The following is a 22,715-nucleotide window of genomic DNA, read 5'->3' on the forward strand; positions in this document are numbered from 1 at the left end:
CAGATTTGTGTATAAAGTATCCATATATATAAGTACAGCACTGTCAAGCATTAAAATTAGACTAAAGATAGTTGATCCTTGATGCGCAGCTGCGCGCACAGGGAGTTTCCCAGATCCAACGGATCTCGTCAGTAAAAAGCTGTGTTATTAAAAACAGATACATTTCGTTATGTAACAGACATTGACTACAACGTTTGGTTGGGTTTGTGTTGATTGCCTTCCTCGTTTATTGGACTTAATTGAAAACCAACTCACGTCCACCACTTTTAAGCCTCGCGCTTGCGCGTAAAGGAAACGGGAGCTGTCCAAGTGCTGAAATGAGAAAAGGCGTTTCACTCCCATTCCTCAACAGAGGATGGTCCTTCAACTGCGAAAGATTTCACTTCATCAGTAACAACACAGACCTTCGGATTTGTCTTCACAGAGTGAGCGTTTAGATTTGAGCAAACGCCAAAGCGGAAAGCTTCCAGCGGATGCGTTTTGGAGTTTCACCTTTTCGACGCCTGATGTTTCTTCACACGTCCTCTGCAAGAAATCTGTTTTTGGGAGTCAGAGTTTCATGAAACTAAACTATGATCTGTGGCTGCGTTAAGGAATGTCTCCTGTATTTTTGTGTGACACAAGAACACCCAAACGCCCACGACTTGGTCAGGAAGAAAGAGGTGCCCCTATTTGGATTATGTGTTTGACCAATGTAAACATATGGAAGAAATAAAAAAGTGAGCACATGAGATCACCGCCCGGAATGAATCTCTCCTTTATTAAGGTTTTGGCAGCTTTATTCACATATTTCATGGAGACAAACAACTTCAGGTAGGCCAATTTACTTACTAATGCTTATTTATTTCATTGATTTATAACAGATGATTCCTTTCTTCCAAAGTTTCATTGGACAATTCATCCGAGTGACTAATGATTTTTTTTTAACTTTTCGGCAGAGTTAGTTAGTAATTGCCTGAGTGGTGCTTTGAATAAGATTAACTGTAGTCACTCTGTATTTTCAACAGCTTGAATTGTTTCTGTCCTAAAATATTCCTAAATGTATATAATATTGATTCGAGGATCTTTTTTTTTTTTTTACCTACAGTCAGTTTACCTTTACGCACGTACTGGCGTTATTTTTTAATTCTTCTATGGCATCACAACAATGTTTCTGTAGTGTATAGTTGCGTAATTTGTCACAATAGTCCTTAGAAAATAGAAAATACGTACAACGTCGAAATAAATGTGTGCGCTTTGACGCATTTTTTTATTTTATTATGTCATCTATTAGTTAATTTGTAATAGACAAGCAGAAAACATTGACAGTTGCAGAAGCAGTGTCTGATGTGATACACGTGTATCGGCTAATTTCCAACATAAGTCCCTTGATGGACAACCATAGCTCAAGCTCTCATTAAAATTACATGTTAGAGTTTACAATCAGTGCATAGAGTTTCCCAGAGCCCATCGTTGGGTGACAAATTGGGTTTAACTGCTGTGTTTCGAGCTGTGACTTCTGCCCGACTTCTCTCTGATCACCGTGTGTGTTTCAGAGTTGTGGATGCCAAGGAGCACGATTCCAGACCATCCTCCAACATGTCTCCATCAGACTTTCTGGACTCGCTGATGGGTCGAACGTCAGGGTACGATGCACGAATAAGACCCAATTTTAAAGGTTTGTGTATTCATATATTTGTCTTTGGGATTTCTTCACCTACTCATGATTCTCACCATCTCCCCCAAAACCACCATCTTTTGCTACATCAGTTTTTATTACTAAGGAGGTTTTTTTACACAGAACACAGTAGCCTATACATACCATCTAATCATTATCATTGTAATTATATACACACCAGACTCTGACATTATTTCTTATCCAGAGATCCATTCACTGTTATCTGTTGCCAAGATACTGTGCTGCTAGTCCTTTGATAAGAACAATCACTCACTTCAGTTGACAGTAACATAGTTGCCCTGGTTGGAATTAAATCATGAGCTCACCCCTCATTATAACATTGCATGCTTGCTTTGATTTTGTAAAATCTGATGCGATCCATCCTGATGCATATCCCTGAAATAATCAATCAGAAACTAGAGGGGAAAGGTAAATATCGCAATCAACTCTGAGGTGTGCAGATAGGTACTTGCAGCAGACAGGGATGCCACCATGACAGGCCAAATGATGGATGGTCCCCCTGTGGTAAGGCCGCAGGCTACTGACTTCCTGTGTTGCTGTTGCTGTGATGCTGGGGACACACACAGCATCTGTCACTGGATCGGAGGTGCGTGAGGAGAGGCACCCTACTGGGTCTCAGGCCCACTCCAAGCTGGGTCAGGCGGGCAGAGATTTGTTGGAGGGTTTGGGGATTCCAGTTGTTGAAGCAGCCAGACAGTATACAGACACAGCACTAGATCTTTCCTTTCCATCTGGTAGAGCTGTTAAAAGATTACTGCAATGGACTCAAGTTGAGAGGACAGCCTGTTTAACACTGGCTGGTATTTTCTGAGGAGGGAGGAACTGAAAGCAATTGTTTCTAAGGATGATAATGAGACCACCGATTCAAATGTTGCTGGTTAAATTTGTGTTCTCTTTTTATTTTTATTAAAGAGCTGCCATTAAATTAAAAAGAACACCATCTCCCTGCCTTGTTCAGTTTATAGCAGACACTTTTGCATGAACCCACTGCAACATACAAACATGATTTTGGTTGCGAACCTGCTAGTCATACTTTGAAGAGAGCGTTGAACTGTATTTCTGAAGGCTGACCTAGATTTCCTTGCTGAGTTTGTTGTGAGTACGTACCACTTTATTTTTCTGCTTCTGCCGTTAAATGTAGCTACCTGACGACAAACGGGGGTAAATATTAATACCAAGTCCTATACAACATTGATGAAGAAAGCATAGGGGAAGGGCACAGGGAAGGGTTTACAGCTTCACTTATCAGATAAAGAAAAAAAAATTGTTGTGACTTAAAGACCTGCCAAGCCTCGCAAAGAGATTTCAGTTTGGACCACTCTGTGGAGTAAAAATGACACTATTCATTAGAGCACGCTGGTTACATTTTACTCAGAGTGTTAGATCAAAAATACTCTGGTTGGATGCTGGAAATAACAAATAATTGTTTCTGAATCTGCACAAGTGTGTGTGTGTGTGTGTGTGTGGAGAAAAAAAATGTTTTTAAATAATGCTAACCACAAAAAAATCACAAACATCAGTATACAAGATATCATTGATCATCAGACTGACACAGAATGATGTAATTACAAATGATTTAATTAGCTATATTCCTGCTAAATGTAGAGAACATCATTTCAGTCTCTACTAAAACAAAACTGCATGTTTCATGTTCTCTTTTGCATTCGATTTAACAAAGCATGCAATCTCACCATTCACTCCTAGGGCTTCCATAAAACAAAAAAAACACTACCTGTTGGTATTAATGCATGTTGAGATACATAGTGAACCAGCAGCTTGTTGCCACCACACCCAATTGATGATATGCTTTAAGGCTTACCTTCCTGTCATGTCATTGTCATTCCATTTCACAGGTCCACCTGTAAACGTTACATGCAATATTTTTATCAACAGTTTCGGCTCTGTCACAGAGACAACTATGGTGAGTCCTCTGGCATTTTGGCTGATTTCTGCCCTGCACAATGTGTCAATGTGTTATCTGTCCCTCAACCTGCAGGTCCACCAGTTAATGTTACCTGCAACATATTTATCAACAGCTTTGGTTCTATAGCAGAAACTACAATGGTGAGTGGAGTGTGTGTGCTCGGACATGTTCTAAAGCCCTGATCTCTGCTCTGGAGTTAAGACTGAATCATCCTGTTTTTGTTCTTTTGTTTGTATTTTTATTTAACCTTTTTACTTTTGTCATTGCTATGTTTTACTCACAAAAATAGTTTGTTTTTTGCCATCAAGGAGTCTATTGGCGAATCCATGAGACACACAGACACTATAAATGAGACAGATGTTTCTGGCTACCCAAATAAGTATTGCCTTCCACTCCCATGATGCCCCCTTGTATACTTATTACCCAGGTTTAATATTTCATATAATTAAACCCAACTAATAAATCACCTTAAATGTATCCATTAACTGCAAGTGGGAGGCTGGAGCTTTCAAACAAGCTGATCTACAATAAAAGATATGTGACGGCATCCAACAGGATAAAAAATATAAAACCTGCGATGCTACACTGAAACTCATCATCAAAGGATTCATAATGAGTGATAATAACCACTTAGATCATGAATGGAGGGTGTTAATTTACGCAGGAGCTGGAGCTCATAAGATTGCCATGGAATTTCATGGCTTTAGACATGGATGAAAATATTTGGAACCGCCAATATGCTGATGAAATGTCAAACAACATAAGGGTTTCTCATCATCATGACATATCAATTACTCTGAGCAACTGTGACACTTAGTTTTACTGCTAACTGCACTGTCAAAATACTACATCTTACAAATGCATCGCTTAGTGTCTATTATGGCTCTTACATCATGTTGATTAATGAGAGAAGGTTGGTGCTTTGCAAATGAAACTTGCATCAATAGATAACCATCAAACTGGTCATGTCAATAGATGTATGATGCTCATATAGACTCTTGGATGATAGTATTAATGGATGATATACATTTAAATTCATTTTCATTCTTCATCTATTTTATTATTTGTCATATGTTATAATTCATATTACAGAGCTATTAATTAAAATATTTTGTGTTATCACACTAACTATAAGAGTGTATATGACAATATGTAAGAAAAAAATAAGTGTATATTAGATGTTTGTTTGCTATATTTACAATTATCATAAAAATGCATTTAACATCTATGAAAATAGTCAAACATCTATGTTTACTAAATGCAATGCTACAATACACTTCATTAAAAAAGGGATATACCATATTAAAAACCAATACCAATAACAGATGTTTTGTCACCAGCATGCTCTCTCATAACTTAAATCACTGCACTCCAAAATATTCAAAGCCACATGTCATCTCTGCAGGATTACAGAGTGAACATCTTCCTGCGGCAGAAGTGGAATGACCCTCGGCTTGCATATAGCAAATACCCAGATTCCTCCCTTGACCTGGACCCGTCCATGCTGGACTCCATATGGAAGCCCGATCTCTTCTTTGCCAACGAGAAGGGAGCCAACTTCCATGATGTCACCACAGACAACAAGCTGCTGAGGATCTTCAAGGACGGGACAGTCCTCTATAGCATCAGGTCGAGAAATTCAAAATCTGCTGATAACTGAATGTATAAAGATAAAGTTTTACATTGCTTTTGACACTGTAGGACTGTAGCTGAGGTAGGAATCTGTACTAAGTGAAGAATAATAGTTCAGAGAACCGAGAGCTCTAATGCATATATTACCCCAGGACATGTTCTCTCATTGCTTTTCTTACATTTCCTCTCAAACATCAAAGGCTGTCAATCTAAAGGATACAATTTTAAATGAATTTATCTCATTATGATCACCCCTTTGAAATGGCATAATTCACTGAACTACAGTACATCCCTGTGTGCAATGTAGATGTTTAATAAAGGAACTCTGATTGCAAGAGGGCAAGCTAATCTCAAGAGTATTGTTGAGAATCCAAAGCAAAGATAAAAATAGAAATCCTACTTCATGTTGATCTCTGCGCATTTAGAATTTTTGGACTCCACAAATACATCAGGAAAGACTCCAAAACATGCAACCCACTCGGGCTGGATGGTGCTTAAAGGCCTATCAGCCCAAAATTTGAGCACACCTCAGTACAAGATATGAAAATATGTTTACTTTAATTTCAATACAACTTCAATCACACACGGCATTCAATTTTCTCTGCAATGATGCAACATAAAGCAGATCAATTTTGAGTCCATTTAGAAAGCAGCTCAAGGCTGAGCAGTGCTCAGGTGTGGAGGCGGAGTGGGTCAATGGGAGAGATGAAAGCTGGTTAGCCACTCTCTCCATTCATGAGAGAAATGACAGAGGGAGCAGACTGCAGGACCACAATGCATCACAGAGACAATAAGTTGCAGTAATGAAAGTGTGATAGGAACCTGCTGAAGGGAATCCTACATGATCTGTCAGAGGCTATCACACAGGAGAAATAAGCACACAATACCAAGACTACCGTAAAATGTACCAACTGTAATTTAAATTTTCAAAAGCAAATTATTTTCAGTTCATGTGTCAACCCTGCAATACAATGTTTAATAAGTATACTTGTTCAGAATCTGATAACATATATTCATTGGTGTAGTCCGCTCACTATATCTTACTGTATGTCTCATACCAAAGGCTGACTCTCATTCTGTCCTGCCCAATGGATTTGAAGAACTTTCCGATGGATGTCCAAACTTGTACAATGCAACTGGAAAGTTGTAAGCATGATTTGTATGATTTCATAATGATGTATTGTTTGTCATTGTGTTGCGGAAGTCAATATATACAGGTACTGTATATATATCATTTTGACCCATTAATCCTTTTCTGTCTCTAGTTGGCTACACCATGAACGACTTGATCTTTGAATGGCTGGAGAAGGGTGCAGTGCAGGTGTCAGAAGGGCTCACCCTGCCTCAGTTTATCATGAGGGATGAGAAGGAGCTGGGCTACTGTACCAAACACTACAACACTGGTCAGAGGAAATACACACATACACAGAGCTAATATTTTCCCTGGTGTGGAAGCTGAATAGTGTTTGTGTTTGTTGTTGATCAACAGGTAAATTCACCTGTATTGAGGTCAAATTCCATCTGGAGCGCCAGATGGGCTACTACCTGATCCAGATGTACATTCCCTCCCTCCTCATTGTTATCCTGTCATGGGTGTCTTTTTGGATCAATATGGATGCTGCTCCTGCCAGAGTGGCACTGGGTATCACCACTGTGCTTACCATGACCACCCAAAGCTCTGGCTCCAGAGCTTCTCTTCCAAAGGTAAACCTCATTCTATTGAGACAGTTTTGACTCGATACAAGACCTAATGCATTGTGCTAAATCAAAATCAAAGCATAAAACAACCTCTAATGGTGGAACAAATTGCAAAACGATTGACATAATACAATGATTGGATGCATTTGTAAAGAAATATGTAGAAATCCACAATTTTGAGGGTTTAAGGATAACACACACAAGTGGTATATATTTAAATTTGGTTCAGTTATTCAGATATTCAGCTGTTAATGAACTGCTTGCATGACTGTGTTACAGGGTTAAATAATGATGTGAAATATGCTGTATATTTTTGTGACAACTTTGTAGGGTGAATTTAAGAAAATGTTATTTCAGGGTTTGAGGGTGGCATTTTGGAACCAGAAAATGTTTGTCTTGGCACGTTTCTGCAGTTCTGAATGGATTGTAAATGGTTTTATTTTTATCAAATTATACAAGAAAACTGTGTCTGATATCAAAATTCACTGCAGCATTACATACATTTTGATTTCAATAATACCCTAACCAAACCTTTAAGTCTTAAGATTGTTTGGAAAAACAAAACAAAGATTTAGCTGTAAACGGTAATTTGCAGGTTGAGACCTTTTTGTGCTCGATAGAAGGAAGGCACCAAATAATTGTAAATTAAAACCACAAACAAAAAGAATCAGATTTCAGGGTTCACGATGGTGTGCAAAGTCACTTCAGTTATTTGTCTAAAGAGAGAGTGAGACCAATCACATACCTTTTTCATCATCAGAAAGTCTGCAGCTGTACTCAAAGTTTCCCCATTCCTCCCCCCTTCATCGGATTTGAATGAAACTCAGTGTGCATGTTCAGGAGATAGTCAAGATGTCTTAAGTGAGTTTAATCAGGGTTGCTCATAGGCATCTTGAGTCATGAGCAAATATGTGATAGGCCACTGATCAGTATGGTACTTCAGATTTTGGTTTTGGTTTGGTTTTCAGAGACACTTTTGTGGCATTTTTGGCATCTCTTATGTGTCAGGCTCGAAATACTTTGGTGGACATAATCCCAATCATGGAATGAAGTTACACTCTGAAATGTATGATGATTGGAATGGTTAATAAGTTATGGCTATGCTCTGTCCTTTGTAGAGATATTCCAATTAATGGCCGCCATGTTTTTTGACCAATTTGTCTCATTTAAGATAGAAATGTGTTGATTGAGTAAAAAGTCCAAAAAGTAGATGTCACGTTACTGTTATTTCACATTATACAACTGAGCAAAATATCCATCATGACCAACTTTTATGGTTCAGGGGCTTTTTTGTAAAGCCCACTTAGCTGCATGTGTGTGAAATTTAGGGTCAATCAATCTTACAGTGTGAGGGGTGTAGCCTTTTTTTGCCATAATCTGGCAGATTGGGCTTGTATTTCTTGGGAAGTATATGCACATCACTTGTTATTGAAAGAATTTATTAAAAATGAAAGTAATGATGCAGCATGATCAAATCAAGATCAAGCTTCTTCTTTTTCATTACATGTAAAAGTTAGGTTAAAATATTTAGGCTAATTAATGAAAGTCTCATAAAAATATAATTCAAATTAATATTAAGTAATAAGTAAATAGGATTAAAAGTGGAGATTGAATCTGGCTACAAAGTAAACATACACACCTATTCACCACAGTGTTTCTAATTGTTCCTCTTCCATGCAGCCACTCCCCTTGGTAGGAACATATTTGCATTTTATTAAGACACTGTGTGCATTTGACATTATTTCAAGAGACCAAACTGATGAATAAAACATTGAATTGAATCATTAAATGTGCTCCTTTAGCAGTGTATTATACTAAGCATGCATGGTTAATTAAAAGGTCTGAAGTATATGTAACTATAGGGACCTCAAGGTCTTTATACATTTTACGTGGCAGAGACAAAGTTTGTCTTGTTCACATTTCACTATATTACACCAAAGGACAAGAAACACCTTCTTCATCTTGTACATGATTAAACTGTACTATGCCAGCCCTTTTAACATGATTTCTATGTATCTACATTATCAACAGCAATGGTATCCTATTTTCAATCAGGGCAAATTGTCATGCACACATTTTGAAGGGTACTACAGTGCCTAGAGTGGGATCTTGATGATCAATCACTCTTCACATGAGCACAGGGAGCCTATAGCCACGTCAGAGATTCTCACATAAAAGACACGTATCGTGATAAATATTTAAAGAGAAGCCTTTGAGAGCCTCTATTCAAGAAAACAATAACTCAATATGCCTTAAGTCCCTCAAAAAGCTGAGCTGTTTTTCCAAAAATGCTAATCAGCTGTCACTGAGAGACGAGGTTACACTGATGAGCACTGAAGGCTTTCATCTTCATCCTCACTTTTTCAAACGAAACGGATCCAATCCAGTGCTAAGTGTACAAACTATTACTCACAATAAATCTAATATAAATTCTGTGGGTTTTTTTTAGTAGTCAAGGCAACGATTATTTCCCAATGATAATGGCCATGCAAACACTGACATTACTGGCAGCTCTCATGCACTTGTTACCAAACACCACCTCTAATTACACTAATTCAGTCTTCAGTAACTGGCATAATGAGCTAAATAAAAGGCGAAAAACAGAAAGAAACTGCAGATCAAACTGATCCAGGACTACAGAGTACAGAGAGGTTAAAAAAATCAACCAATATATGAAATCAAACCACAAATTGACTCTTCATTTGGACTGTTAGTTGACTGTTCTCATATCAGAGGATCTAACAATAAAAATCTGTTTTCTCTCACTCCCAGGTCTCTTATGTGAAAGCCATTGATATCTGGATGGCTGTGTGTCTGCTCTTTGTATTTGCTGCATTGCTAGAATATGCCGGGGTTAATTTTGTCTCCAGGCAACAGAAAGAGTTCCTTCGCTTGAAGCGAAGACAAAGGAGGAATCACAAGGTAGGATGTCTAAGTCTTTCAAGGTTATCTAACTTTTTAGTCAAAAACTAGTGGTGTATGGCTCTAGGGATGGCATTTGTCAATTGGTTTGTCAAAATTAAATATCTTGACAACTATTAGATGGATTGATATAAAATGTTGTACAGATAGTCATGTCCAGAGGATGAATCCTAAACAGATGAATGCCTCCCTCAGGATGAATTGTAATCACTTTGAATATTAGCATAATCATCAAGTCTTAATTTGAACTGCCCAAAGTTTGGTTTGTGACCAAAGACATACAAAACTAGTGTAAACATCAGTATTGTGTTTAATGCTCAATACTGGCATGTTATTGAATTAAACTAAAATGGTGTGCATGTTAGCATATTGATGTTAGCAGCTGATGTTCAGCTCAACAGCACCACTGTGTCAAATTACAGCCTCACAGAGCTGCTAGTGTGGCTGACTCTTATTGGCCTGTTGAAGTCACACAACATTATTATTAGTTGCCTGAATTAAGACTCATCCCCTAAGCAGTCGTTCTAAGTGTTTTATCATTATGGTGCATCAGGTTATCTTGGCTTTTTTATTCTAATTTAAAATTGGAAATTAAGAAGTAAAGTGTAACATTTGGGCTGCAGTCTTACAAAAAGACCAAGTGAGTTCACTCTGTCCACATGTGCGTGTGTTTTTTCAGGATGATGATATGCGAGAAGGCCGTTTTAATTTTGCTGGCTACAACATGAGCCAGTGTCTGCCAACGAAAGATGGCTCAGCTGTTAAGAATGCCGCTCCAACTCTGAACCCTCAACCATCAGTCCCAAAAGACATAGACACCATGAGGAAGAAGTTTGTGGACAGAGCCAAGAGGATAGACACAATTTCCAGGGCCGCCTTTCCTCTGGCCTTCCTCATCTTCAATGTCTTCTACTGGATTACCTACAAAATCATCAGGCATGAGTCCGTCGACAAAAACTAGAGGCTTTACCCTTGACATACAACATTATATTTCTCATTTCTCAGATTGAGAAATGTTTGAAAAGCACAGATCATGAGATAAGATGGGAGACCATGCATTTAGAGGTACAATGTTGACGAAGGTGGCGTTCTTTCAGGGATAATGTACAATGTTCATGCATCATACAGTAATGCTCATGTTCTGATAATGTGAACAGCTCTTGAGACACAGATGCTTTTTTGTTGTACTGCTGCATAATATTTTCTGAAGAATTTGGTAAACTCAAGGCTTAGAAACATTCTGGAGAACACGGACCAAATGTTTTTGAATCAATTCAGCCTTCTTGTCTGTACAACCAAGGATGAAAGAAACATTCCACGGATTTGTAATTGTAAGGTAGCTTAGTAAAACCCTCAAAGGCTTTTTGTGATTGCAACAAGAGGTATTTCTTATCGAGGATGTTTAGGACTGTTTTATATTGTACTATTGTCATGGCACTTCCTCTCTGTTTGTACTAAACAAAGCAGCAAACATCTAAAGTATATAAGCAGAAAGCACATACAAACATTAGGCAGCAGCAAACGTCTCAGACGTGAAGCAGATGAAAATCTGGAATTGGGAATTGGTTAACAGATTTTTATGAAATACCTGAGGCCTTAGATATCAAAGATTTGGTGAGATGAAGAGCTATGCTTCTCTATTTTTTCAAGAATCTCCTCATGTTTAGTGGTTTATCAGAGCCCAATGCACCGTTTGAGCTTTTTCTACCTGTGGCCAGACATCCAAAGGTACTTCTTGTTGTTGTTTCCTTTTTCTCCAAATGTATTATAAATCCAATACATGGACAACATATATCACCTGAAGTCAATGTAAGTTATTCAGATGTTTTGAAGGTCATGAATTATTTTCATTCTAAAGTAATTTATCAAATAAAATGTCATATATTTCACAGGCTAGGTTGATAAATGGCCAAATTTGAGCAAGTGTATAGGTGAGCCTGCAAACTATGAACATGCATTGCATTACTCAGTGTTGTCATATGCTCATATCCACATGAATTCATTTATATTCCAGGTAAATACTCCAGATATTTTAGGTATGGTTTTAGAGTTTGAGACTATGTTTTTTGTAGATTTAGTCTGATGAAATATTTATCGTAATGGAGGAAAGGTTATGTTTATTTAAAGAAAAAAAAAAGCTTTTCTGTATACTTCTTCCACCTCCGCTGTGGACTGTTTCCCTTCACTTGGCGTGTTGTTGCTGGATGGTGACATATGTTTGTAGATGGATTCAGAAGTGAAGGACAGATCTGCATAACATTCATGGTGTAGAGCAGCTAATGGTCCTTGCACTTTCTTGAATGCTTTTCTTGAAAAAGGTTGTTTACCGGCCTGTACATCAATAAAATTGACTGTGCACCACATTTACTTTATTTTCACTTCTCCTGTCATGTATGAGATAGAAATCAATTCAACAGCTCTTTTTATTTGGCTTTGTTTTATATTTCCATGCATTTATTAATGAGGTTACAAACAATATTGCTTTCTTTTTATATAAGAAATGAACAGATGGATCCCTTCATGAAAAAAAAATCTGATCAAATGAGGCACAAACACACAAAAATGCTTTTGCGCCTGGTTACAGATCAGATCAAAGGAAACGCCAAACACAGTCTCTTCTCCACATCTAGCCCATAAGTCAGGGTGATGACACATGCCATGGATCGCTGGGTGGCCTGGGGTGACACAGATATGATCTGACAGTGGGTTTCCATTAATGCATGATAATGGACTTCACACTGTTGTGTAGAGATTCTATCAGATGGGGCTCACCTACCAAATGAAAGGAAAATACTGGTGTATTCACAAACACAGGAGGACAATTGTATTAGATATATATACACTGTTTAATAAAGATGCATCTTAAACTGTTCACACCTGTTGTTACTGCATGTGAGTTCAGACAAAAGCCATGAACAACCCAAATGTATTATCCTTAAAGAGGCAGGAGTGACTGCAGCTATTTATATACAGATTGAAATCCTGTAATCACATTATCCTACTAACAATACAAGGATCCATCAACCCTTATATATCTATATATATGATGAATACTTGGCCTTTTGCAGGTTTATTGAGGGGGCTGCATGAGTCATCCAGCAGCTTTTTATGCCCAAAACACAGGGATTATAAACTAATCAATAATACTAATCCTCACACAGAAATCCCATCCATTTCACAGACACAGCCTTACACCACAGTCCATTGTTATTGTTGTTTGAATATGCAATAGGCGAGCCTTTATGCAATCAAGTTTTAGTGCGGCGGCATTATGAAAGGAAAATTATGTGCAGCTTATAATTGTGTTTAAGAGGGAAACAACTTTCCATCGTTCATTAACGTTTAGGGAGGCTGCTATGTGAGAGAGGCAAGAAATGAGAGTTACCATAGCAACTGCACCGCAATTGAGAAGGCAAGTGTGTGAGAAAAGCGGGAAACTGATGGAGTTAAGAACAATGGTATATTACTTTGCCAAAAGAATGTGTCTTAGGCCTGAACATGAAGACTGCACATTTAAAAATAATAATTTTCTACTATATTAATGTAATAATTACTACATTCTTTTTTTCAGTAGTTTATTCAGAGGATTATGTTTCTATGACTCTCCTCAAACTACACAACAAGCACTGAGTGTAGTATATGCCTTAGAGATGTTGGACTAAAATGGTACAGTGAAACACATAGCACTCCAGCTACAGAGAAATTGACAGTTGATGTATGATCATTTTTAAAATTGCTGGTATTGATCTAAACTCCTTTCTAATAGTTTAAAGTAACCTTGCCCATAATAACTGTGTGTCTGTAATTATTTCAACACACACATGAGTTAACATTCAATTAAAAAATGTATCACCATCTGAAAAACATCATTATAAACCATCTCCATGACAACTGAGCAAATATCTGAAAAGATGGCCACAGGTTGTAGTTCGAGAATCACAAAATGAATATTTGTTGAGAATTTCTTGTCAGAACATCTTCAGTAGTTCAGTAACCTTAAATAATTAAAACATAGCCTGGTGTGTATTGTGTATACTGTTTGAAGTCTGAGTAATATTATGCCTAATAGCTTTTTGTGTTGCGAAGAGATACAGTAAGCAAAAGGTATAATCTCAACTAATGACTATCATTTGATGTTTAGTGAGATGAAAACAATAGATCTCCTGTATGAAGTAATTTAAAGATGCCCTCTACATCTGTTAGGACATGTTAGGAAATGTTAAGTTACCTATGTAAGCAATATTTAAAATGACATCATCTTCTCCCTCAATGGGAAATCCAGAAACTATAAATATGCAAATACATTTCATTTTACAAGTTTAATCTCTGAAAAACCAGATGTTGCCTTCTTCACTGTAACATTCATTCCCAGTTTATGTGCACTGGGAATGAGGGGCTTCAAGTTTCCACATCACACTTGTGTTAAACTTTATTGGCTCCAAACTAGCTGTGATGTCATAAATCATGCTCGTAGGTACACACCTTAAACGTTGTTTTTAGCGGAGCACAGAGAAACTATCCACTTTCAGCAGATAAATGTGAAAACAGTCTTTTGATGTCAAACTCCAACTGTAGGAGAACAAAAATAATAATGATGTGTGGAGGGGGGCTGTAATGGTAATTAATTCATTAAATTAATTAAAATGAAATGTTGCAAACTCATGAGGATTTTCTCTCTTCTAATGTTGCCTCATATGGCAGCTTTCTGCAAACAGAATCACATACATTGTTGTGTGAGTGGGTTGTGCACTATGTTGAAAACACTGTAGATATAATCAATGGCCTCCCACTTAGGTTGACCCAGAATCCCAGAGTCCAGCGAAAAGGAAAGCCTGTGACCCTGATCTATAAAGAGTCGACTACAGGCATAGACCAGGCCAGTGCCCTCATCATACAGCATCAATATAAACATGGCTTAGCAGCCTCATTCATCACTATGAATGTCTTGAACTTCATATTGTTAATATAGAGGATCAATATGTTATTCAAATGTAAACAACTACATTTAAAATGCAAATTTGAAAGCTGCTGTCACTGACAGACAAAGTGTTAAACAACTCCTTTAATAATGCTTTCTGATGCTGTTAAATGTTTTACATCAGTAATCTTTGTAAACATAGCAATATAACTGCCCTTTAAAAGCTCAAGCTCTATTGATTATCAAACATTATTATATCATTCATAAATACATCAAAGGGGGTCAAAGTATGCAGAAAACCATCAAATAACTGTCCTAATAATAAGCTGGCTGGAGAGTTTATCTGGTTTTCTCCATATCTGTGATGTTTCATAACAGCAGCCACATCACACCACTTCATTCCCCATTAAGGTGAGAGAGCTTCAGTGCAGTGTTTCGTCCTCCGCTCAGAGTTAATAGAAGTTAACAGACAATAATGGGATGACAAACCATATATTTTACTCTGGATGGCAGTCAGCGCTTTAAGGGAACAACAATAAAATTGAATTTTCATTTTCACATGTAATCCATGTCCCCCTGGCCATTTACTGGTGTTATTTACTGTACAGGATTCGCAATTCTGCTCCATTATTAGAAGTGACAGACGTGTTTGTCTTGCAGCCAAAAGAGGCCGGGCAGTAGTTTGCCTCTTTTCTGTATGTGAGGGATTAAAAAAGGAAAAAAAGTGTTGATGTGTGTGATCAAATTGCATGGTGACAGAAGTTATGTTGTCTAAATACGTCAGCCAAAGCTAACAGAGCTGCAAACAGGAGCTTTATTTTCAACATAACCAAAATAGATTTCTCTTAACGTTTTATGAACACACAGCAGCATCACTAGCGTAAAATAACATGTTGGGAACCACACACGAAAATAGAGAAATCTGAAGTAAATGCTTGAGCTATATTTAGGGTATTGTGGCTGGGAGTCCGGTGAAAGCTGTTGCAGGCATTGAGGCAGAGACATTAAAAGTGTGAAAGAGGGAGAGCTGATATCTCCTCAGACTGAGTACTACAAACAGAATGAGTACCTCAAGAGCTCTGACAAATTTTTCAGTCCCTGTTGAAAAAAAAAACAAACCTTACCAACCATTTTTGTAAACACTACTGGTCGAGAGACCTTGTGTATCCAGCAAAGACTAGGTCCTTTTAAGTAGGGTTTGATGTTCACTTGGTAAAGTGGCATTTTAACTAACAGTGCTGACAGCGTGCGCAGCATCATAGGGGAAACAACATCCAAGGACTTTTTTTCTTTGCATCGTTTCACAGAAAAATAACTGAACCGTGCAGGGAAAGTAGCACTAAAAGCTTTCAGTCAACTGCAGCAGCTGAGCCGATGTATCTTTCCTACCATCATCTGTTGTCTTTATTCATAACACAAACCATTCCTTACTTCAGGATGAAAGTAGTTTCTGCTACTGAATAGCAAAGAGTAGCAAAAGGCATTAAAGGGTGTTTCTGAACACTGAGAGTCTAAAGGGACATGAACAGAAGAAATAAGCTGAGAAGAGAGCAGTATCACATCAGTATCAGATTAAGGCTGTGAAATCCAGGGGGATCCGATGGAAATAGACTGTTAAAGCTCTACACAGCAACAGACAGCGATAGATATACATTAGACCCCAAGAGGTTGTCTGTGAGACACGCACAGTTCAGCTCAGAACACAACCAAGTCAGCAATGGGAGGATGGGCACTCTCTACAGGTGAAAATGTTCACAACATACCCAATGAACTGTCTCTTTGGGTGATTTTAGCACCATGGATACAAGCACTGGTTGTCCAGGTAACATAGATGCGGCAATGTGATTTTGTAAAGTAGCTACATCCACAGCATATTAGCTGAGCAAAGTTCTCTGGGTCTCTATGAGAGCTGCCAAATCCCCGTCAAGCTGGACTTCAAAGAGGCTTTGGATAAGATTGCGATATCTCCCCACATCCACCAGGGGGCTCAACCTCATCCTACTCCTCTCCACGTCCTGCTGCCACACCTCTCTACACCTTCTGAGCCCCTCTACAGAACCTGGCTCAGTAGTCTCCTCATGTCCAGTGCTCCTCCTCCTACTCCCTTCATCCTCCTGTTCTCCACAGAGCAGTAATGACACAAACTCTCTGAGTGACCCCACCTCTTTTTCCAACGTCAAAGAAAATATTTGAGATGTACCCTGCCCCCGTGCTCCTTTGACAGATTGGACAGAGCAGGATGCAGGGAGGTAAGCCAACAGAGAGTCCAGGAACTGGAGCATCGGTAACTGGCTGCAAAAGAACAACAGAGCCAGCATTTGAACTTTTACATTTAATATTATGTAACACATGTTGCAATGAAAGAAAACATGATTTGTTGATGTTTATTTCTCATCTGTAATTTGTCAGTTTCTTCCCTCCCACCCTAAAACTCAGAGTTTTGCAGGATTTGTATTTTTAAGTGGCCTGCTTGCCAGATAATCCTAATCACTTTGATATTCAGTGGAATATCACAGATGTGCATACTTCCCAACTTCAAAGCCTTGTCAACTTTGAATCCATTAATATTAATTGAGCAGTGCCAACTTTTACAGGAAAAACTAACTTCCATGTTTTTAAATAAAATTGAATAATTCAAAACAATACCTGGAAGTAGCTTTTGAGCCAATACACAGAGCAGTAATATCAATGTTCACAAATAAACAGAAAATCTGTTAATGATTTTGTTTTTTTCCAACCTGAAAAATCTACTCAATTTATGAACCAATAATGATATGGCCAAAACTCAATACTATCTCAAACTTCATATATAAAAATGGCTTACCTGGAGTGGATAGACAGTTCCCCCTGGAAAGGGGTTATCTGATGCCAGTGCAGCAGCATGACAGCAGATGGTCCTGACGAATTTAACAAAAGATACTGAGGGCTCACTTCTATCCTCTCACAACCCACTCTTTTCTGAATCCAGCCATCGATATCAGCCACGCTGTAATCAGGAGAAGCTATGTGGAAGACCCAGTGGTCCAGCACCACCAACAGACTCAGCAAGTCCTCTGTAACCTCATCTGGGCACAAAAAAGAAGACAATTAACATTTTGTGTTGAAATTAAAGTCTAAAGTTGAGGGTATTTGGATTTTAAATCCATGCATTTTACCTGATTTGAGTTTAGGGTTTTTCAACAGTTTGGTTTGAAAATCACTGTGGATGTCTAAAATAACTTGACCACAGTGCAGGACAGCCGGTGTTGGGTTGCTCACGAGGGCAGTGGCATCTTCTCTCTGGACGTAATGGAGCATGACACGGCACTTGACACGGCCAGAGTTCAACAAAGGTGTCAGCCTGGTCACAGCAGTCACAGCCAGTCTGCATGTGTTGAGATCATTTGGTCTGCTGGCGTTGTGTTGCTTGGTTCTTTTGGCTGCTGGCTCTAGGAACATGAAGGCAGAGGAGGAGGAGGATGATGATGAGGGACTGGGAGCGGGGAGCCAGAACACTTGGCTCTGGGTCTGGATGACTGCGGGCGTTGAGCTCTGTCCCGTCTCTGTCAGGATGGATAAACTCACACTGGCCGCTGGTCTGGAACAAAAATAACACATCACTAACAATCAGATATCACATGGACAGATAATCAGGCTGGAAATCAAATACAAAACTATAGGACTGCGTGTGTGAATGAATGTGTGAATGCTGGTAAACTGATTAACATCAGGGATAACTCTAGGTGGTGAAATTACATCAGCTCTACAAGTGCACCAATCAAAACAGCAATATACAGGCTCTTGAGGCAATCATACCAAAAGTAGTTTTCCTCCACATGTGCTGAAAAAAACCCCCAAAAACCCAGGAACAAGTGGATGGAGGAATCAGATAGCTTCTCGTTCTCACAAAAGGAGCTTGGAGAGTTATTAAAAACTTGTTTCCATGGTGACCACCTAGCCACCCTGCATGTGCCTTAGTGAAACTCATATAAAGTCAGAGGGAATCAAAAAGGGGACATCATACTTACTAAGCTAATGCTATTTGAAGACAGATTAATGTAGGTGTTACATTTCTTTACAAGACTGCCTCGTTGATTTAATCATGAAAAAACGGAGTTCTTTGAAGATACGAAGCTGCAATCGAAATTTGATCTTACAGCTGAGATTTTCCTTACAGGACACCTCAGCAAATGTCACCATAATGTTTCAGTTGGTGAAAATCTAATCAGACATCAATGGTAGCATCTGACAGCTGGACAGTCACACTTCTGACTTGATTACATGTAGCGTTGTGTTAATATTTCTGGTATCTTTACCATACATCACTCAACTAGATGAAAAACGTAACTCATTATGCCTGACAAGCCATTTAGTGAGCATTTTAAAATAAAGAGTTTAAAGATAAATGTCATGTTCAGTAGGGCATATTTAGGAAGACTGATGCCTCAGTCAACACAGCTCACATATCTGTACGCAGTAGATATACACAGTCCAATTTCAATTAAAAAACAAATCATGTTTACACAGAGCTGTCAGTAGATAGTATCACTCCCACAACCATTTGGTCCTCAACGATGCGATGCCATATCTTGTCAACTTGAGGTTTTGAAGACATTGCTGGCATGTCTTGCGTCTTGTCTTCCAAGACCTCATCCATTGACTCATCATCACAGTCCCACAGAGCAATAAGGCCTTCCTGGACAGAAAGTGCATAGACTATAATCAGCGATGACAAGCGTGTAACAGCATTGACAGCAATAGCACTTTATGTTGGACATTTCAATTTCAACAAAAGAACATTAGGTGCAGTAGCAGCAGCCTTTTAAAATGCCATTCAAGAACACGAGTGACTTCACTTTGTATGAAGATCATAATATTTCTATTCATTATCCTGTATTTAATTCTGCTTTTCATGAGGCTTGTTTTGGGCCATGTGCACTATTTGCTTTGGATGTTGTAACAGTACAGCTACAAGGAATTTGGATTGCGGCTGTCAAGGCAAGGCCATTGACCACAGGGCAAGGAAATGATAGAAACAGCAAGAAAAGGCATTTCACTAACACCAAATAGAGGACAAAAAAAAGGTTTGTGGCATTTGGTTTTAGTGCCTGTGTTTGGTCTTGCTTCCTCAGTGCCTGTGGCAGCATTACTATCACTGACTGTCGCAGCCTCATGGGAGATGCCATTTCAAATATGACAACTTATCAACATGAGTGACAAGTGCTGGTACAAAGCTAACTGCCTGACTCATAATTACATACCTCACTGCTTTAAGTTTCCCTTTTTTTTTAAATAATGAACTGAGCTTAAATGCATGTAAGAGTTATAGATATATTAAGATTATGAAAATTCAACTGGAAATTACAACAGCTGCTATCCAAAGTTTGTCATTACCATGCCATATGGCCTGTCCCAGTGCTAAAGGAAAGGTACAATTTCTTATATAATAACACTCTTTTTGCTTGTTCAATAAGCATTACTAATAGAGTCCAGTCCCCTAAAAAAAATCCTAATGCTATAACAGGCTGTCTTGTTTTTTTGTTTTTTTTCAAAAAGTCATGATTGAACAGCACCAGTCAAAAGTATGAGTGTGTCGAAACTTTTGACTGGTACTTTATATTTCCTTCCATGTACAGTACCTGCTCGGGCTGGGTAAGAATCGTGTCTCTCTCTGATACAACATCAGTGAGGGCTTGCACTGACTGCCGCAGAACTTTTTCCTTCACTCTTACTTCTCTTTGAAGCTCTTGAAGCACCATCAATCCACTCTAAAAGATAGATCATATTTCAATATTTGACAGTGTAAATTATATGATGAAGATATAAGTGATACTTAGTGAAAATAGGTTCATTTCAAGAGGTCATCTCAGAGAAATAGCATCAATGCTGCATAATAAGGTGGAGCATTATGGATGAAATACAATCATTATCACAGCATCAATACATTTTTTTAACCAATATCAATATACTACATTTTACACACACAAATGCATGTAGAACGACTTATTACATCTTGAAACTGATTGTTATACACATCCGACACAGATCCATGTGTAAAAAAATAAAACAAAACAAAACATGAATTACTCCATTTTTGCTCAATTCATTATTGACAAATGTTTTCACTGATTTTAATAATAACAGTGATAATAGTGTTATTACTATTACTGATAACAATAAAACTGACCCCCCCCCCCCCCCCAGCCTTCCAGCATAAAGTTTATAAATGCTCACCTGAAGTCTGGACTTTAAAGCTCGAAGAGTGAGGAGATAGTTCTCAGGTGGAGGAGGAGATGACTTCACCACATTGCTGTCCTGGCCATGCTAAAAACATATATTTTCACTTAGTGATGCTGACCCTTCACCATCACCAATCACATTTCACTTCAAGGGACCCTTATCAAGGGAAATACCTGTAAATGTGAAATAGCATTGCACATGGGAAGCAAAAAGTATGACTCACAGAAAACAAAATGCCACAGAGGTCAGTGATGATGAAATTTTCCAGTGGTTGCCCTGTTGCACCTTCATCTTTAAAAATCAACAGCATCTGGTCTGTTCCACATCCCAAGAAGTCGTCGACGTGGACGGAGCTGACACCTGACCAGTGGGAGGCTATCTGTATAAGAGAGTTTAAGAGATCAGGATTATAAAAATGTGTACACTGATAAAGTTATAAAAATAATACAGATTGTCCATAGATACTGAAAACTTACCTGAAAAGTTTCCTTCCATATAGCGCAAACATGACCATGGTGAAAAGACATGACAAAGAGGACTCCGTTTCTTCCTGTGTTGACCACCTGAATATCATCAGGTTGATCAAATGGGACCTGACATGTGTCTTTTACCATGCCATCCTCGAAATAAACAAGTTGTCGAGTAGAAGTTGCTGCAACCACAGCAGATTTCAGGACACCTTCCACTTTGTCCGCTGACAGTACCAAGAGGCACTGTGTGATGCAAATGTAGGGATGAGGTAAAATCACAGAGCCATCAAACGTCAGTCCACTCTCAACAAAACAGCCCAGGGTTTGACTAGTGGACTGATTATCAGAGCATGGCTCTGAACATTTTTGCAGTCCAAGAACAAATGTTTGCCCTTTGGGAAGAGGAAGTTCCCCAAAAACACTATGGGACAACTGAAAGGGGATCTGTCTCACCTCTCCAACCTGCAAAGATGTATAGAAGACCTTGCCAGCATGGCTCCACAACACTGTGGGGCCCTGGAGGATAGACACGTTTTCCCTTATTTCATAAGGAAGTTTAAACTCAATGAGGGGCTCCAGTCGATTTGAGCTGCTCAGTGAGAGAAGACTATAATGGACACTCTCCGCTTCCTCTCTCTTATTTTCCACTAAGACACACGGTGTGGTGACTCTCTTCTGAACATCCACGGCACATTTACATGTCACAACATCAACATGCGCTGACCTCTTCCTGCTGATGACAGCTGCTCCGTCAGCTGCCTTCAGGAACGCGTTGTGTTCCCGATTAAATGAAAGGCTGTGGAACAATAACTCACTGAAGTCGCTGCCATTTGTGGGCGAAGCACGTTTGCAGTTAAACGAGATTATCTTTCCACAGACGGACAGTCGATGGCGATTTTGATGCAAATCTCCAAACAGCAAACTCTCCATCACGTGAGGAAGTTTTTCTTAACAGCTTCAGTGAGCGTTATTGCTAAACTGTGACTTGTGAGTTGTCACCAAGGCGTACAAACTGACGACCAGTTGCTCAATCTACTATTGAGGGCATAATTTAACCACTGTTCAACATTTCTTAGCAGCTGTTTGTATCCATGTTTGTATCTGTTGAAGCGGCGCGCCAACTTCAACTAAGCGCGATGCATTCTGGGGGAGCTGGCTGGTTAACCGTTAAGTGAGTTGACGACATGTGTAAAGTGTTCAAATGAAACAGTTGTATGGATGACTCATTTAATAAACGCCACCTTTCCTGTTATC

At 38.7% G+C, this 22,715-nt stretch overlaps 2 protein-coding genes across 3 annotated transcripts; one reads left to right on the forward strand and one right to left on the reverse strand.

Annotated features, from left to right (window-relative positions):
• Window positions 1–727: 727 nt before the first annotated feature.
• glra2 (glycine receptor, alpha 2) lies at window positions 728–10,815 on the forward strand. 2 transcript variants are annotated; one of them, XM_053328943.1, is made up of 9 exons: window positions 728–813; window positions 1,536–1,657; window positions 3,675–3,742; window positions 5,008–5,231; window positions 6,298–6,380; window positions 6,500–6,637; window positions 6,724–6,938; window positions 9,705–9,854; window positions 10,534–10,815. In XM_053328943.1, the coding sequence occupies exons 1-9, from the start codon at window positions 728–730 to the stop codon at window positions 10,813–10,815; spliced, it is 1,368 nt and encodes a 455-aa protein (XP_053184918.1). The 2 variants fall into 2 exon arrangements, with proteins under 2 accessions (XP_053184918.1, XP_053184919.1); XM_053328944.1 differs by lacking the exon at window positions 3,675–3,742 and adding an exon at window positions 3,532–3,599 and having other exon boundaries at window positions 746–813.
• A 5,831-nt stretch (window positions 10,816–16,646) lies between these two features.
• Window positions 16,647–22,391, reverse strand: fancb (FA complementation group B). The gene is made up of 8 exons (XM_053328256.1): window positions 21,468–22,391; window positions 21,215–21,370; window positions 20,986–21,075; window positions 20,391–20,519; window positions 19,275–19,447; window positions 17,928–18,349; window positions 17,597–17,837; window positions 16,647–17,064 (listed from the first exon to the last, which is right to left on the reverse strand). The coding sequence occupies exons 1-8, from the start codon at window positions 22,389–22,391 to the stop codon at window positions 16,647–16,649; spliced, it is 2,553 nt and encodes an 850-aa protein (XP_053184231.1).
• Between the last annotated feature and the right edge of the window lie 324 nt (window positions 22,392–22,715).

This window comes from Scomber japonicus, chromosome 11 (assembly GCF_027409825.1).
Source record: "Scomber japonicus isolate fScoJap1 chromosome 11, fScoJap1.pri, whole genome shotgun sequence".
In the NCBI taxonomy this organism is placed as follows: Eukaryota; Metazoa; Chordata; class Actinopteri; order Scombriformes; family Scombridae; genus Scomber; species Scomber japonicus.

What these genes read in the sequence shown, in the direction of transcription:
- glra2 (XM_053328943.1), top strand. Translation starts at nt 728, where the DNA reads ATGAGATCACCGCCCGGAATGAATCTCTCCTTTATTAAGGTTTTGGCA. An exon ending in ATGGAGACAAACAACTTCAG is followed by an intron (nt 814 to 1,535) that starts GTAGGCCAATTT and finishes TGTGTGTTTCAG; the next exon opens with AGTTGTGGATGCCAAGGAGC. An exon ending in GACAAAGGAGGAATCACAAG is followed by an intron (nt 9,855 to 10,533) that starts GTAGGATGTCTA and finishes GTGTTTTTTCAG; the next exon opens with GATGATGATATGCGAGAAGG.
- fancb (XM_053328256.1), bottom strand. Translation starts at nt 22,391, where the DNA reads ATGGAGAGTTTGCTGTTTGGAGATTTGCATCAAAATCGCCATCGACTG. An exon ending in TATGGAAGGAAACTTTTCAG is followed by an intron (nt 21,371 to 21,467) that starts GTAAGTTTTCAG and finishes TCTCTTATACAG; the next exon opens with ATAGCCTCCCACTGGTCAGG. An exon ending in TCTGTGGCATTTTGTTTTCT is followed by an intron (nt 21,076 to 21,214) that starts GTGAGTCATACT and finishes ATATGTTTTTAG; the next exon opens with CATGGCCAGGACAGCAATGT.